This window comes from Lissotriton vulgaris, chromosome 7 (genome assembly GCF_964263255.1).
Source record: "Lissotriton vulgaris chromosome 7, aLisVul1.2, whole genome shotgun sequence".
NCBI lineage: Eukaryota > Metazoa > Chordata > Amphibia > Caudata > Salamandridae > Lissotriton > Lissotriton vulgaris.
The window spans coordinates 71,359,147-71,371,793 of record NC_141695.1 but is presented as its reverse complement, the minus strand read 5'-3'; the positions used below and the strand labels follow the sequence as shown (position 1 = coordinate 71,371,793).

General features: G+C 45.6%; 1 protein-coding gene across 1 annotated transcript; it reads left to right on the top strand.

Annotated features, from left to right (window-relative positions):
* The first annotated feature begins 2,039 nt into the window (after nt 1-2,039).
* Nucleotides 2,040-3,026, top strand: LOC147700774 (olfactory receptor 1L4-like). The gene has a single exon (XM_086929228.1). It carries the CDS (start codon nt 2,040-2,042, stop codon nt 3,024-3,026), a length of 987 nt encoding a protein of 328 aa, XP_086785354.1.
* The last annotated feature ends 9,621 nt before the right edge of the window (nt 3,027-12,647 follow it).

Sequence of the window (12,647 nt, the reverse complement as noted above, 5' to 3'; positions counted from 1 at the left end):
GATGTGTCAGTGAACATTGCCCCAGTGGAATCACGCAGAATTGACCTCTTCAAATGTGTATGTAAACTGAAACTAAAGAAGTGGCACAAACTTAAGGGAGCAGGCACATGTAGGGACACCAACACCAGCACCACTACAGGACATACAGATCTCAATATAGGTGACATTGATACTCTGATCACCATGATCGAACCAGGCCAGGGTGAGGATTGATCTGATCCAACTACTAGCACCACACAAATACTTGCTGATTGCGATATCAGAACAGAGGCCTCAGTCTCCATGGGCTTTAAGCGCAAATCTATATTTTTCCCACTTTACCCCACAACAACATTGATACATTCCAGGACTGTGTTGGCAGGGAATTTAACACATTTAGACATCAATCCAACAGGACGTGATACAAGGGAGACAAAATTCTTACATCAAAACAAAGGCAGGTACTCAAACCTCTCACTGTTGATGACAGCATTGTCATCCGTCCGGCAGACAAGGGTGGCAATGTTGTCAACCTGGATAGAGATCTATCTATAATGGAGGCACATAGACAATTAGTTGACAACAAGTTTTATGTGCCTATCAACATGGAGGCATACAACACCAGCATCACTGTTTTCATGCACGGTTCCTGGTTTTAATTAGGAAGAGGCCGATTTCCATTAAAATTTCCCTTTTGTTCTCTATCCCATTTTAACTCACCACTCCAATGCACTTTTTTGGTTTTGCACTGCACCGATTCCCATCATACATTATTATCTACATGGTCCTGGAGTGATTGTGGGTCGGAACCCAACTCCGACCAGCGGTTGGTAGAAACGACTCAATGATCTAGAGACACACCATCCCCGAAGGGTGACCAGATGATAGTATTGATCAGAACAAGACTTTGATGGGAATCCTATATTCATTTACTGGTTTTACCCACAATCACTATTTGGTTCTGTGTGTACTGTTTGAATGCTTAAACTAATAGCTAGTAAGCCTTGGTATTCAATAGACTTGTAAGCTATTATTACCTTCCAATCGAGGTTCTCTTTTCCTCTTCTTAAGACCCCTAGGTTTCCTTTTAGTAGATAGTTTATTTTATTTTGGTCAAGGGTTAATTTGTATTTATGTGCACGTTCTAGAAGACACGTTTGATAACATCACATAGAATGTACTAGTTCCTAATAAGCCCACTTGGGCAGGGCAACCAGCTCTCAGTGAATAACACACTGGGTTTGATTGATAACCCACTGGGGTTTGATTGACAATGAATTAGAGACAAGATTTGTTTAAAAAATTGTGCAGCAAACGTAATTTAAATATGAAATGAAATGTCATATAAAGGAAATGTTGTTGTTACAAACATTTGGAGAGCCCTGTACATCAGCACATTCCACGTAATTGTGCGTTTCATCGGAATAGGCGATGTCCGTATTAAGGCTTTGCCGTGGTTACGAGTAAATTGAAAAAACTCCCAGTCTGTCTTCGCATACACTGCGTGAGTAGTTCTCACATGATTAAACACTACACATGGGTTTAAACAACAGTTAAAAAGCTTTAATAAATTGTTGGTGAGCAAGCCTGCTGTGCAGGCGAAACTTGTCCGATATCAGCTGACAAATAAAGAATTTGGTGGCTTGAGACATGGCTTTGTCATCCGTTCATATGAGAGGGGAGTTGTTGATATATATATATATATATATATATATATATATATATCTATATATATAGATATATATATATATATCATGAGAGATAGCTCTTAGACTGGCACATCTTCTTTACTTACATATATATATACTTACCTTCACAATATTTCAGGCAACATTCTGGAAATAATATCTTTGTACAACCTAATTTAGAATTTGTTTTCCAGTATTACACTGTTACTATAGACTGACGGCTTCTATAAATATACCTTCTGTACAATTATGACAGAAACATAAATATTTTTATAGTGTAGTATCATTTTATTCTAAGAGAATGTGGCATACATCTTTATAGCGCCATGACTTCTATTTCTGTAATTGTATTTGTGTTGCTTGTCTCTTTTCATGCACTGTTTTTTCAGATCCAAAGATAGTAACACCAGTGGCCAAATAGAAGACAAGCATTTTCCAGACAATAATTTGAGTTTGTTTGAAGATTTGCTGATTGTGGGTTTCTCGGATCTCCCAGAAATGCAAGTACCACTTTTTGTGGTATTTTCCTTAATGTATCTGATGGCTGTTGTGGGAAATGTTCTTATTATGGCAACAATATACTCCAGCACTCAACTTCATACTCCAATGTATTTCTTCCTGACAAACTTGAACTTCCTTGATATCAGTTATACCTCGGTCATTTTCCCCCAGATGTTGGCCCACTTCTTTCAGCAAGGCAGGCATATCTCTCTTACTGAATGCCTACTACAGACATACTTTTTTATGTATATGGTATGTACAGAAATCTTTCTCCTCACAGTCATGGCCTATGATCGGTATGTAGCCATCTGCAACCCATTACATTATGTGACCATTATGAATAGGACTTTTTGTATGCAGCTGGCCTCTGGGAGCTGGGGACTTAGCTTCCTGGTCCCCCTAACACACATTGTGTTAATGTCTAAGCTCACCTTCTGTCAACCCCATAGACTCAACCACTTCTTCTGTGATGTGGTAGCTCTCCTGAAGATTTCATGCAGCAATACTGACAGAATTGACACAGTTACTTATGCTATTGGGGCAACAATTTTGTTGATGTCCTTTTTTGCGGTCATCACGTCTTACATCAACATTGCACTGTCTATCCTAAAAATGAAATCAAAACATGGTAGACACAAGGCCTTCTCTACATGTGCCTCTCACCTCACAGTGGTAATATTATTTTATGGATCTATTTTTTTTACTTATGTTCGACCTTCATCAACATATTCATTGATTGATAACAAAATGAAGTCTTTGTTGTATATTGCTGTAACTCCACTGTGTAATCCCATTATATATGGGTTAAGAAATACAGACTTAAAAAATGCTCTTCGGAAAACAAAGAATAGGATGTAGACCGAAGGATCAAAGTACATGGAATGGACCCTCATGAATTTTCATTCTGTCACCCTTTTCTGATGTTACACAAAATTAATGCAATACTTTTTATTTTGAAACAATACATAAAGTTGGTTTTAAAACAAAAAGGGGAGTAATAATCATCACAGTAAATCCTAGGGTCGTAAAGCAGTGAAATATATACATTGTGCTAAATGCACAGTTCTACTTTTCCAACAAATTGATGGTCACCTGAAGAGGTGACACAGGTGTTGTATCTACGGGCTCCATAAGTCTTTGCTACGGATGCAGGATGCACACACTTCTCATGTTTCTCTAGTCATATCAGATGACTCTAGCAAACTCTGCTCCTGGGATCACCAAAGAAATCTGTATGGCGCAGACATGTTTGCAAAATGGACTGACTGTGTATCCACACACAAAAGGCATTAGAATTACCAACTAAATACTTTCCAAACAAGCTGCAGGCACATGCAGTACGATCCACTCATCTTAGGTACAAAGGTCCAGATGTTCAAATATTAGGACAATTTCTAATTGCAATTCTCTCTGAATCACAATTAGAAAGATGGTATTCTTAATGTAGGAAACTCTTTATACTGCCTTGTCTTAAAACATATTTTGTAACATTCTTAAATGGGAAAGGGTCAAACTTGGGACTCCCTTGCCTTTCCCCTTTGTGACTGTTTTACCACCAGTTTAAACCTAGCAGGAAAATATTACTGTTTATAACCTGAATTCAATCGTAAAATGATAATACATACCATGCCAATTCAGTTTTTGGAAAGGATTCCCTAAACACACCCCTTTCAAATACCGATTTGCAAATTTAAAACTCGATTTGATAACAAGTTAACGATTACATGTTGCATTTTGTACATTTATTAAAGCATTTATCCAGTTGCATGGTGCCTAATTCTGCAAATAGGGTCTTTTATTAACTAAAAATGCTTTGTACATCTGGCCCTAACATTCAACCTCCTAATAAACCGCCTAAAAGACAGCAAATAAATTATCTTCTCACCAATACATCCACTAGAACACAATACATATTATTCCAATGCTTAACTCCTTAGCTGCTGTGACTTCTGCGGACCCATCCCCAATTGCTAAGTCATTTTTTTATAATTGGGCTACTTTCCCCTTAAGGTCTTGATAGAGTGGAAATTTCATTTACATTTAACCCCTTCGATGCTGATGATGAGCTCAGCTCATCATCAGCCACGGGTGGCATGTGCGGATGACGAGCTGAGCTCGTCATGTAACGCGGCTTTTGTAAAAAAGCCACGCAGCGCACAAATGACCGCAGCAGCGATGCAGTTAAAAGACGAGCAAACACTGGATATGACTCTTTTTGATCGAGAAATAATGGAAAGGGGCGACCACTCGGTCCCCCCGCACGTATGGCAGAGTACCACGATCCCCCCGGGAAGCCATCTTGGGCGGGAGGCGTGTCTCGGCTGGTATGCCCGAAGCGGCGTAGCCGGGGCGCGCTTTTTTCCCGCCCTAGAGTGGGCTGGCCTAGACACTGACGCGGCTGGCCACGCCCTCGGGGCAGGCAGGGGCGGGTTTACGCCCGCCCTGAAGACGGATTAAAGGGGACGCAAGACCCGAAGGCATCCTCTTGTTCCTGTGCTCTGAAGCTGCACCTCCTCGCTGCACGTGAGCTCGAGACGGAACGAAGAGCCAATTTTGAGCGTTGTAATCTTTCTTTTGTCTTACAGATACTCTGTCGGAGAAATGCCCAAGAAAGGCGGGAAGAGAATGACGACCGAACAGATGGTTCGGGTCCTCATGAAGGAGATGACCGAGCTAAAGAAGCGGGTGGCGGAGAGAGACGGGGAAGGGGGGCCGGAACGTCCGTCGGCTGGAGCAGCTCCAGGAGGGAGAGCCAAGAGGCCAAGGAGGGGACCAGCTGGGGGAGACGTCCCGGTTCCCTGTACCCCGCTCGAAGCGCCAACCCCAGTACCGGCGGAGGGGAATCCGATTCCCGTGGTGGTCACCCCGGTGTCCAATGAAGATATGCCGCCCGAGCTGGCAGCACAACTTGCAGCGTGGTTGGGCGAAAGTAGTGAGGGCGCCACGGCTGCCGAGGCGCAGGCGCTGATGAAGCAATTGCGCGAGAAACGGGAAGCAGCCAAGGTGTCCGCGCCGGTTGCAGTAGTTGACAAGCCACAAGGGACGATTGTGACCGCAGAGGCAGCGTCCGGTGCAGGTAAGCGGCCATTGCCGATTGCGAGGGATGAGTCAGCACCCTCTCGTAGAGAAAGGTTGGGTCAACATGTGCCTTTGGCAATTAAGGAGAAGATTTGGGCGGGGGAATATGTGAACATCTTCTCGTTGCTTGTTGATCATTATGAAGTGGAGCATGTTAAGGGTCAGAAAGACCTCATGCATCCGAGTGTTTGGCGCGCAAAAATGGCCGCCTTTAAAGTGAATGAAAATATTGGCAATTGGGGCAATGCATGGGGAATCTTTACGTCGATATTGGGGGAACGTAGGCCCGAGTTGCTTTCCGAGTTGCCGACCTATCAGTCGCGAATTATGGGGTACTCGACATCATACCAGGGTAACCATTGGTTTTGCTACGATAATCTTTTTTAGAAAGGCTAAAGAGCATAATAAAAGCTTAACCTGGGATTGTTATGATTCTTTGACATGGGATAAAATGAAGGAGACAGGTATGTTGAGAATGCCATTGGTAGGAAGTAATGTTGGCGAATCCTCCCGCCAATATGGGGGGACGCCCTTTCGTTCAGGTACGGGTACCGACGATCAGTCGAGACCTGCCGGCAATGCAGGAAAAAGGGGGTTGTGCTTTAATTTCAACAGAGGTAAATGTACTAGGCCCCAGGGATCGTGTAAATTTAAACATGAATGTAGTGGGTGCGGGTCGCCCCATCCTGAGTCCACGTGCAGAGCCAAAACAGGTGATAACGGGGGGAGAGGAGGCGCCAAACAGGTCTAACTTAGTCCGAGGGGCGCCTTTACCTACCCCGATTGATACCTTGGCGATGATTCCCTGGCTCAGTGAATACCCGGATCGTACTTCTGCTGGGGTGCTGCGGAACGGATTTTCGTATGGTTTCCGCATCCCGGTAGGGGACTTTCAGGGTGTGGAGAAGTGTAAAAATCAACTTTCGGTCCTGCAACATACGACCGTGGTACAGGATAAGATCCGGAAAGAGGTTACTCGAGGTCGGGTCGCCGGCCCGTTTAGTGCACCCCCGGTGCAGGATTTTGTTTGTTCTCCTTTAGGGGTGGTCCCCAAGAAGGACCCGGGTGAGTTCCGATTGATTCATAATTTATCAGCTCCACGTGGTCTTTCTGTTAACGATGCAATAGATCCGGAAGTATGTTCGGTGCGGTACGCATCCTTCGATGAGGCCGTAGCCATTTTGAATCGCCTGGGGCCCGGGGCGCTGATGGCGAAGTCAGATATCGAGTCAGCGTTCCGATTGCTCCCGGTACACCCAGACGACCAGCGTCTCCTGGGTTTCATGTTTCAGGGTTGTTATTACATGGATAAGTGTATGCCGATGGGGTGCTCTATATCTTGTGCCTATTTCGAGAAATTCAGTAGTTTTCTACAATGGGTCTTCACAAAGAAGACGGGTTTCCACCATGTAATGCATTACCTTGATGATTTTCTGTTCCTTGGGGCAGCCGGGGATCTCGAATGTGGCCGGGCCTTGGCCGAATTTTGTATGTTAATGAAGCAGTTTGGTGTGCCATTGGCACCAGGTAAGACGGTGGGTCCTACGACTTGCCTCGAGTTTCTGGGGATCGAGTTAGACTCCAGTGAGGGTTGTTTTCGTTTGCCAGCTGACAAAGTGTTGAAGTTCAGGGCAGCCCTCTGAGTGTGTATAAATGGATCTAAAGTTACGCTGCATCAATTACAGCAGTTGGTGGGACAGTTGAATTTTGCCCTGAGGGTTATACCAATGGCTCGCCCCTTCTCCCGTTCAATTGCCCAAGCTATGGTCGGCCTAAAGGAGGGCCATCACCGCACGAGACTATCGGCTGAGGTCCGCCAGGACATGCGCATTTGGTTAGCATTCCTGGCGGACTTTAATGGTCGAGTCGTCTGGAACAAACCAGCCGTGTCCTCGGAAGAGCTGGGGCTATGGACCGATTCAGCAGGTAGCATAGGTTTTGGTGCCATATTCGGCACAAAATGGTCGGCACAAAGGTGGCCGACATGGTGGCATGACAATGGTCTGACAAGTAATATTGCTTTCCTTGAACTTTTCCCCATTTTGGTGGCCCTGAGAACCTGGCCCGAAGTGTTCAAAGATCACTCTGTGATCTTTTGGTCTGACAATATGACCGTGGTCGAGTGCATCAATAGCCAGGCTGCACGATGTAAAATGATTTTAAGATTGCTTAAAGAAATTGTTTTACTGTGTATGCAACTGAATGTGCTATTCAGAGCAAAACATGTCCCGGGGGTAATGAATCAGGCGGCTGATGCACTGTCTCGTTTTCATATGCAGGCTTTCTCGGGTTTCCTTCCCACAGCGGACCCAGAGCCGGCACCCTTTCCCGAAGCTCTCTGGTCTCTCGGTGCCCCGAACTTCGTCACCTCGTGGGAGAGAGTCTAGCACCAAGGACGAGGAGAGCATATGAAGGGGCGTTTCGGTCCTATTTAGCCTTTTTGGGGCCCGATAGAGAGGGGCTGTGGGGCCACGAGGAATGGGTAGTGAATTTTCTGATGTCCTTACGTAGGGCTGGGAAATCGGTGGCTACGGCCCAGAGGCATCGTGCTGCCATTTCCTTTGTTGCCAGGGCTCATGGTATCCAGGACCCGACAGCGTCTTTCGTTGTACAGAAAGCGCTGCGTGGGTGGCAACGCCTTGAAGGTCGCAGAGTAGATGAGAGGCGCCCGATAGGTTTGGATAGGTTGGCCCAGTTGTTGGCCACACTCCCTTCCACATGTTCATCTCAGTTTGAGACAGTGTTGTTCCGAGCCGCTTTTACGCTGGCATTTCATGGGGCGATGCGGGTAAGCGAACTGGTGGCAAGGAACAAACAGGATGTGACAGGGGGTTTGTGCCAGGAACATGTTCAGATCAGAGGTGAGACAATGACTGTCTCCTTTGTCAGGTCCAAGACCGATCAAGGTGGGATGGGTGACTGCATAATCATACGCAGGATTCCCGGGTCCTCCATGTGTCTGGTAAAGTGTTTAGAAGAATACCTAGCACGAAGGGTGGCATCATGGGGGGGACCTTGTTGAGACACGTGGACGCCACCCCACTGACGAAATTTCAGTTTCAGCGGGTGCTTGCGATGTCAATTGCCGCTGCGGGCTTGAACCCGGGCGAGTTTGGGACCCATTCCTTTCGGATAGGGGCTGCTACAGAAGCTACAGCTAGGGGTCTTGATGTTGAACAAGTGAAACGAGTGGGGCGTTGGTCCTCCAATTGTTATAAGAGGTATGTGCGGTTGCACATGTTGTGAAGCTGTAATGATGTACTCACGCCTCTTGTTTTTGTTTGGTTTTCAGTTGCGCAAGCCTACGAGGCGGGGCGGACTATGCAGTCGACCCAACACCGGGCCAGCAGTCAGACATCACCGGCTGTGAAAAAGGAGGTGTGGGTCGTGGGCCACTCACACGTGAGGCGTGCCGCGGACGTATTCAAAGCAGGTGACATGATTCACGTAGCTGGGGAATACGGGTACAGGGTGTCCTTCTACGGAAGAGGCGGTCTCTGTATTGACCAGTTTCAAACATTTTTCGAGGGTTTGTTAGGGCGGACGAGGTCACCGCCGTCTATAGTCATAGTACATCTAGGGGGCAATGATTTAGTCACCACCGGTAGACGACTTCTCCTGGAGGCAATGCTTTCCACTGTAAGTTGGTTGGCAAGGAGAGTTCCGGGGTGCATAATTGCGTGGTCCCATATGATCCCACGAAAGGTGTGGCGGGGGGCTATTTCTATTCCTGCTTTGAATCATTCTGTTAGAAAGCTTAATAACAAAGTGAGTAGGTTGTTCCGTTCCAGGACATTGCATTCTATTTCGCATGGCTGTATTAGTGATGACAGTATGTATTTGGGGGATGGTGTGCATTTGTCTCGGGTGGGGAATGAGTTACTCATAGGAGACTTCTTAGCATGGTTAAAAACGTTAAAACATGACCTTTAGGTAGGAGCTTTGTGGGGGGTCCGGATAGCCGGTCAACTATCCGGCCTGTGGCGGTAAGGTCATGATCGGTGAGCACTAATTGGAAGATCCCTATGAGTGGGCGTCACCCAACACGGATGGGAGCGCTCGGGAGAGGTGGCCATTGGCCCCTCAACGGGGAGGCGGTCCCTTCTAAGGATGGGTCGCCGGAAGAAAAGGAAAGGCGGTCAAGGCCCCTTCCTGTGTAGGAGGGGTTACAGCCCCCTCCAGGGGAATTTCCCGGGGCCAGTGACGTCTGCGACGGCAGATGTGGTAAGTTGTGTGGGGTTTGGGGGGAGGTCTACGCTACCTTCTAGATACCTCACACGAGTCCTCGAACGACCTTTAAATGGCGTCGAGTTTATTGGTGCCCCCGTCAAGTCAAGGGAAATTGGTAGTTGCACTTGAGGTACGCCTCAGTCCTGTCGCCCCTCCCAAGTGGGGGGGGTATTTCTTGTTAGGGATCTTGACACCGGTTACGACCTTGCCGTTGGCCCTTAAACGTTAGGATGTACAATTTCAAAATTTCAAGTCAATGTTTTGTAGGATGTTAGTTAGGCTAGGAGAACCTCTGTATTAGAGAATCTGTTAAGGTTAGCCAAACATCGCAATGTGGTAATGAAATTGTACATTAATAAAATGTTTTAATTTTTTGTTTTAATAAATACGGCCGGGAGGGTCACTCCCTCCCTCTTCCAAAAACTTCAAGAACTGTTTCCGGTTTCCCTCCTTTGGGGATTGTGTTGAGAGGGGGTGGCGGGTATCTCAGCCATATGGAAAGGGGCGACCACTCGGTCCCCCCGCACGTATGGCAGAGTACCACGATCCCCCCGGGAAGCCATCTTGGGCGGGAGGCGTGTCTCGGCTGGTATGCCCGAAGCGGCGTAGCCGGGGCGCGCTTTTTTCCCGCCCTAGAGTGGGCTGGCCTAGACACTGACGCGGCTGGCCACGCCCTCGGGGCAGGCAGGGGCGGGTTTGCGCCCGCCCTGAAGACGGATAAAAGGGGACGCAAGACCCGAAGGCATCCTCTTGTTCCTGTGCTCTGAAGCTGCACCTCCTCGCTGCACGTGAGCTCGAGACGGAACGAAGAGCCAATTTTGACCCACCCACCAGCCCCTGAAGACAGCAAGTGGTTTTAATAATGTCTGAATAAAAATTTGATGGATAAACTCTGATTTTCATTTACAGGTTATGGTGATTATCGTGATGACTTTGAGTATGCAATAAAGTCTGGTCAATTTGTGTTATGTTTTGCAAATAAAGTATTTCTGCTTTAGTGTTTAGCAGTAAGCATGCTTTTAATAAAGTGGTTGTTGCTACTGTCTTTTCATAGTTAGTCATTTAGTAAGTTAGTTAGCATTGTCGTATTTATTTTGGTCGGGCGGTAAGGTCATGATCGGTGAGCACTAATTGGAAGATCCCTATGAGTGGGCGTCACCCAACACGGATGGGAGCGCTCGGGAGAGGTGGCCATTGGCCCCTCAACGGGGAGGCGGTCCCTTCTAAGGATGGGTCGCCGGAAGAAAAGGAAAGGCGGTCAAGGCCCCTTCCTGTGTAGGAGGGGTTACAGCCCCCTCCAGGGGAATTTCCCGGGGCCAGTGACGTCTGCGACGGCAGATGTGGTAAGTTGTGTGGGGTTTGGGGGGAGGTCTACGCTACCTTCTAGATACCTCACACGAGTCCTCGAACGACCTTTAAATGGCGTCGAGTTTATTGGTGCCCCCGTCAAGTCAAGGGAAATTGGTAGTTGCACTTGAGGTACGCCTCAGTCCTGTCGCCCCTCCCAAGTGGGGGGGGTATTTCTTGTTAGGGATCTTGACACCGGTTACGACCTTGCCGTTGGCCCTTAAACGTTAGGATGTACAATTTCAAAATTTCAAGTCAATGTTTTGTAGGATGTTAGTTCGGCTAGGAGAACCTCTGTATTAGAGAATCTGTTAAGGTTAGCCAAACATCGCAATGTGGTAATGAAATTGTACATTAATATAATGTTTTAATTTTTTGTTTTAATAAATACGGCCGGGAGGGTCACTCCCTCCCTCTTCCAAAAACTTCAAGAACTGTTTCCGGTTTCCCTCCTTTGGGGATTGTGTTGAGAGGGGGTGGCGGGTATCTCAGCCATAAGAAACGTGTGTCAAGTACACAATATGGAAAAGATGACAAAAACAAAGGGTCACATGTTTAAAAAGTGGTGCTTCGCTGGGGTAACACAATGATGCAGCAAATTTTAGTGTGCCCTCCTTGCAGAACTGTATTTACTGTATGGCGCTCCATGTCATAAGAATTGACAGATACCTCTGGAATCCTGACGTATATGTTGGTGCAAAAAGAGGCGCATTGCTGGAGTTTGTCTGGAAACAGACCCAACTCCAGCAGTGTGTCTTATCACATGGGACAAGCCCCATGTGACTTGGCCTGTGTCACCCCTTATGCCTGCTTCAAGCAGGTGTAAGGTTTTGATGCAGTGAGGGCATAGAAGTATTACAGTGAAATCTACAAGCCTTTTCTGCGTCAGACTGCCCACCCTGCATACATTCTTCCTGTCACAGTTATAATTTATTAAAAATTTGCAGCACCTCTCAGTCGAACGAGAAGATTAGGTCATAGATTATAGTCCATTATATTCCCCATGTTAGACTAATGTTATCATTTGTTACCTTTGCCTCAAATTGTAAAGCGCTCTGATATCCTTTGGGATCAAGTTCGAGCTATATAAAACTTTATAAAAAAAATAAAAAAATAAATAAAAAAAAAATGTAGCGCAGGCGTTTAAAAAGTGCTGCATCTGCCTAGATGCGTCACTTTGTAAGTGTGGTACATCTTTTTCCGCCACTGCAACATTCCAAAACGTGATGTAAAGGCAGCGTAAGGGCCTCATGAATAAGGCTTAAAAATTGTTGGTTACTGCATCGGAAAAGCTATCAGAAAAAGAGTAGTCTAAATCATCCTATATGTATAAGTAACATAGGTTATGATATATTAAAGTAAAAATATTTTAATTTCATAACATGTGCTAGAAAATGTGTATATGGTGAATTCTCATGTTAATGAGTTTACCTGTGATCAGTCTCAAATTGTATTTGTATAATAGAATAACAAATGTGATTTTGAAATAATATGAATAATCCCGATTTTGATAATTTCATAAAAAATACTTACATGTGTAATAATGTGTGCACTAAACTGACTAAAAGCAAAAAAGTTGTTACACCTTACTATTAAAAGAAGCATTAGTGAAACTTTCAAAGAGTGTACACTAAACATGTGCTAATAATATTTTTTTAATACATTTTTAAAAGTATATTTGAAGATGCATTTACATGTTGGTACTTTTAAATTGCAGTAGTACCCTATTTCTATTTGAATTAATTTTCACCATGCTAAATGTTCTCATGTTTCAGACGTTTTACAAGAATTTCGAGTTCTTCATGTTTCTATAAATGTATGCTT

What these genes read in the sequence shown, in the direction of transcription:
- LOC147700774 (XM_086929228.1), top strand. Translation starts at nt 2,040, where the DNA reads ATGCACTGTTTTTTCAGATCCAAAGATAGTAACACCAGTGGCCAAATA.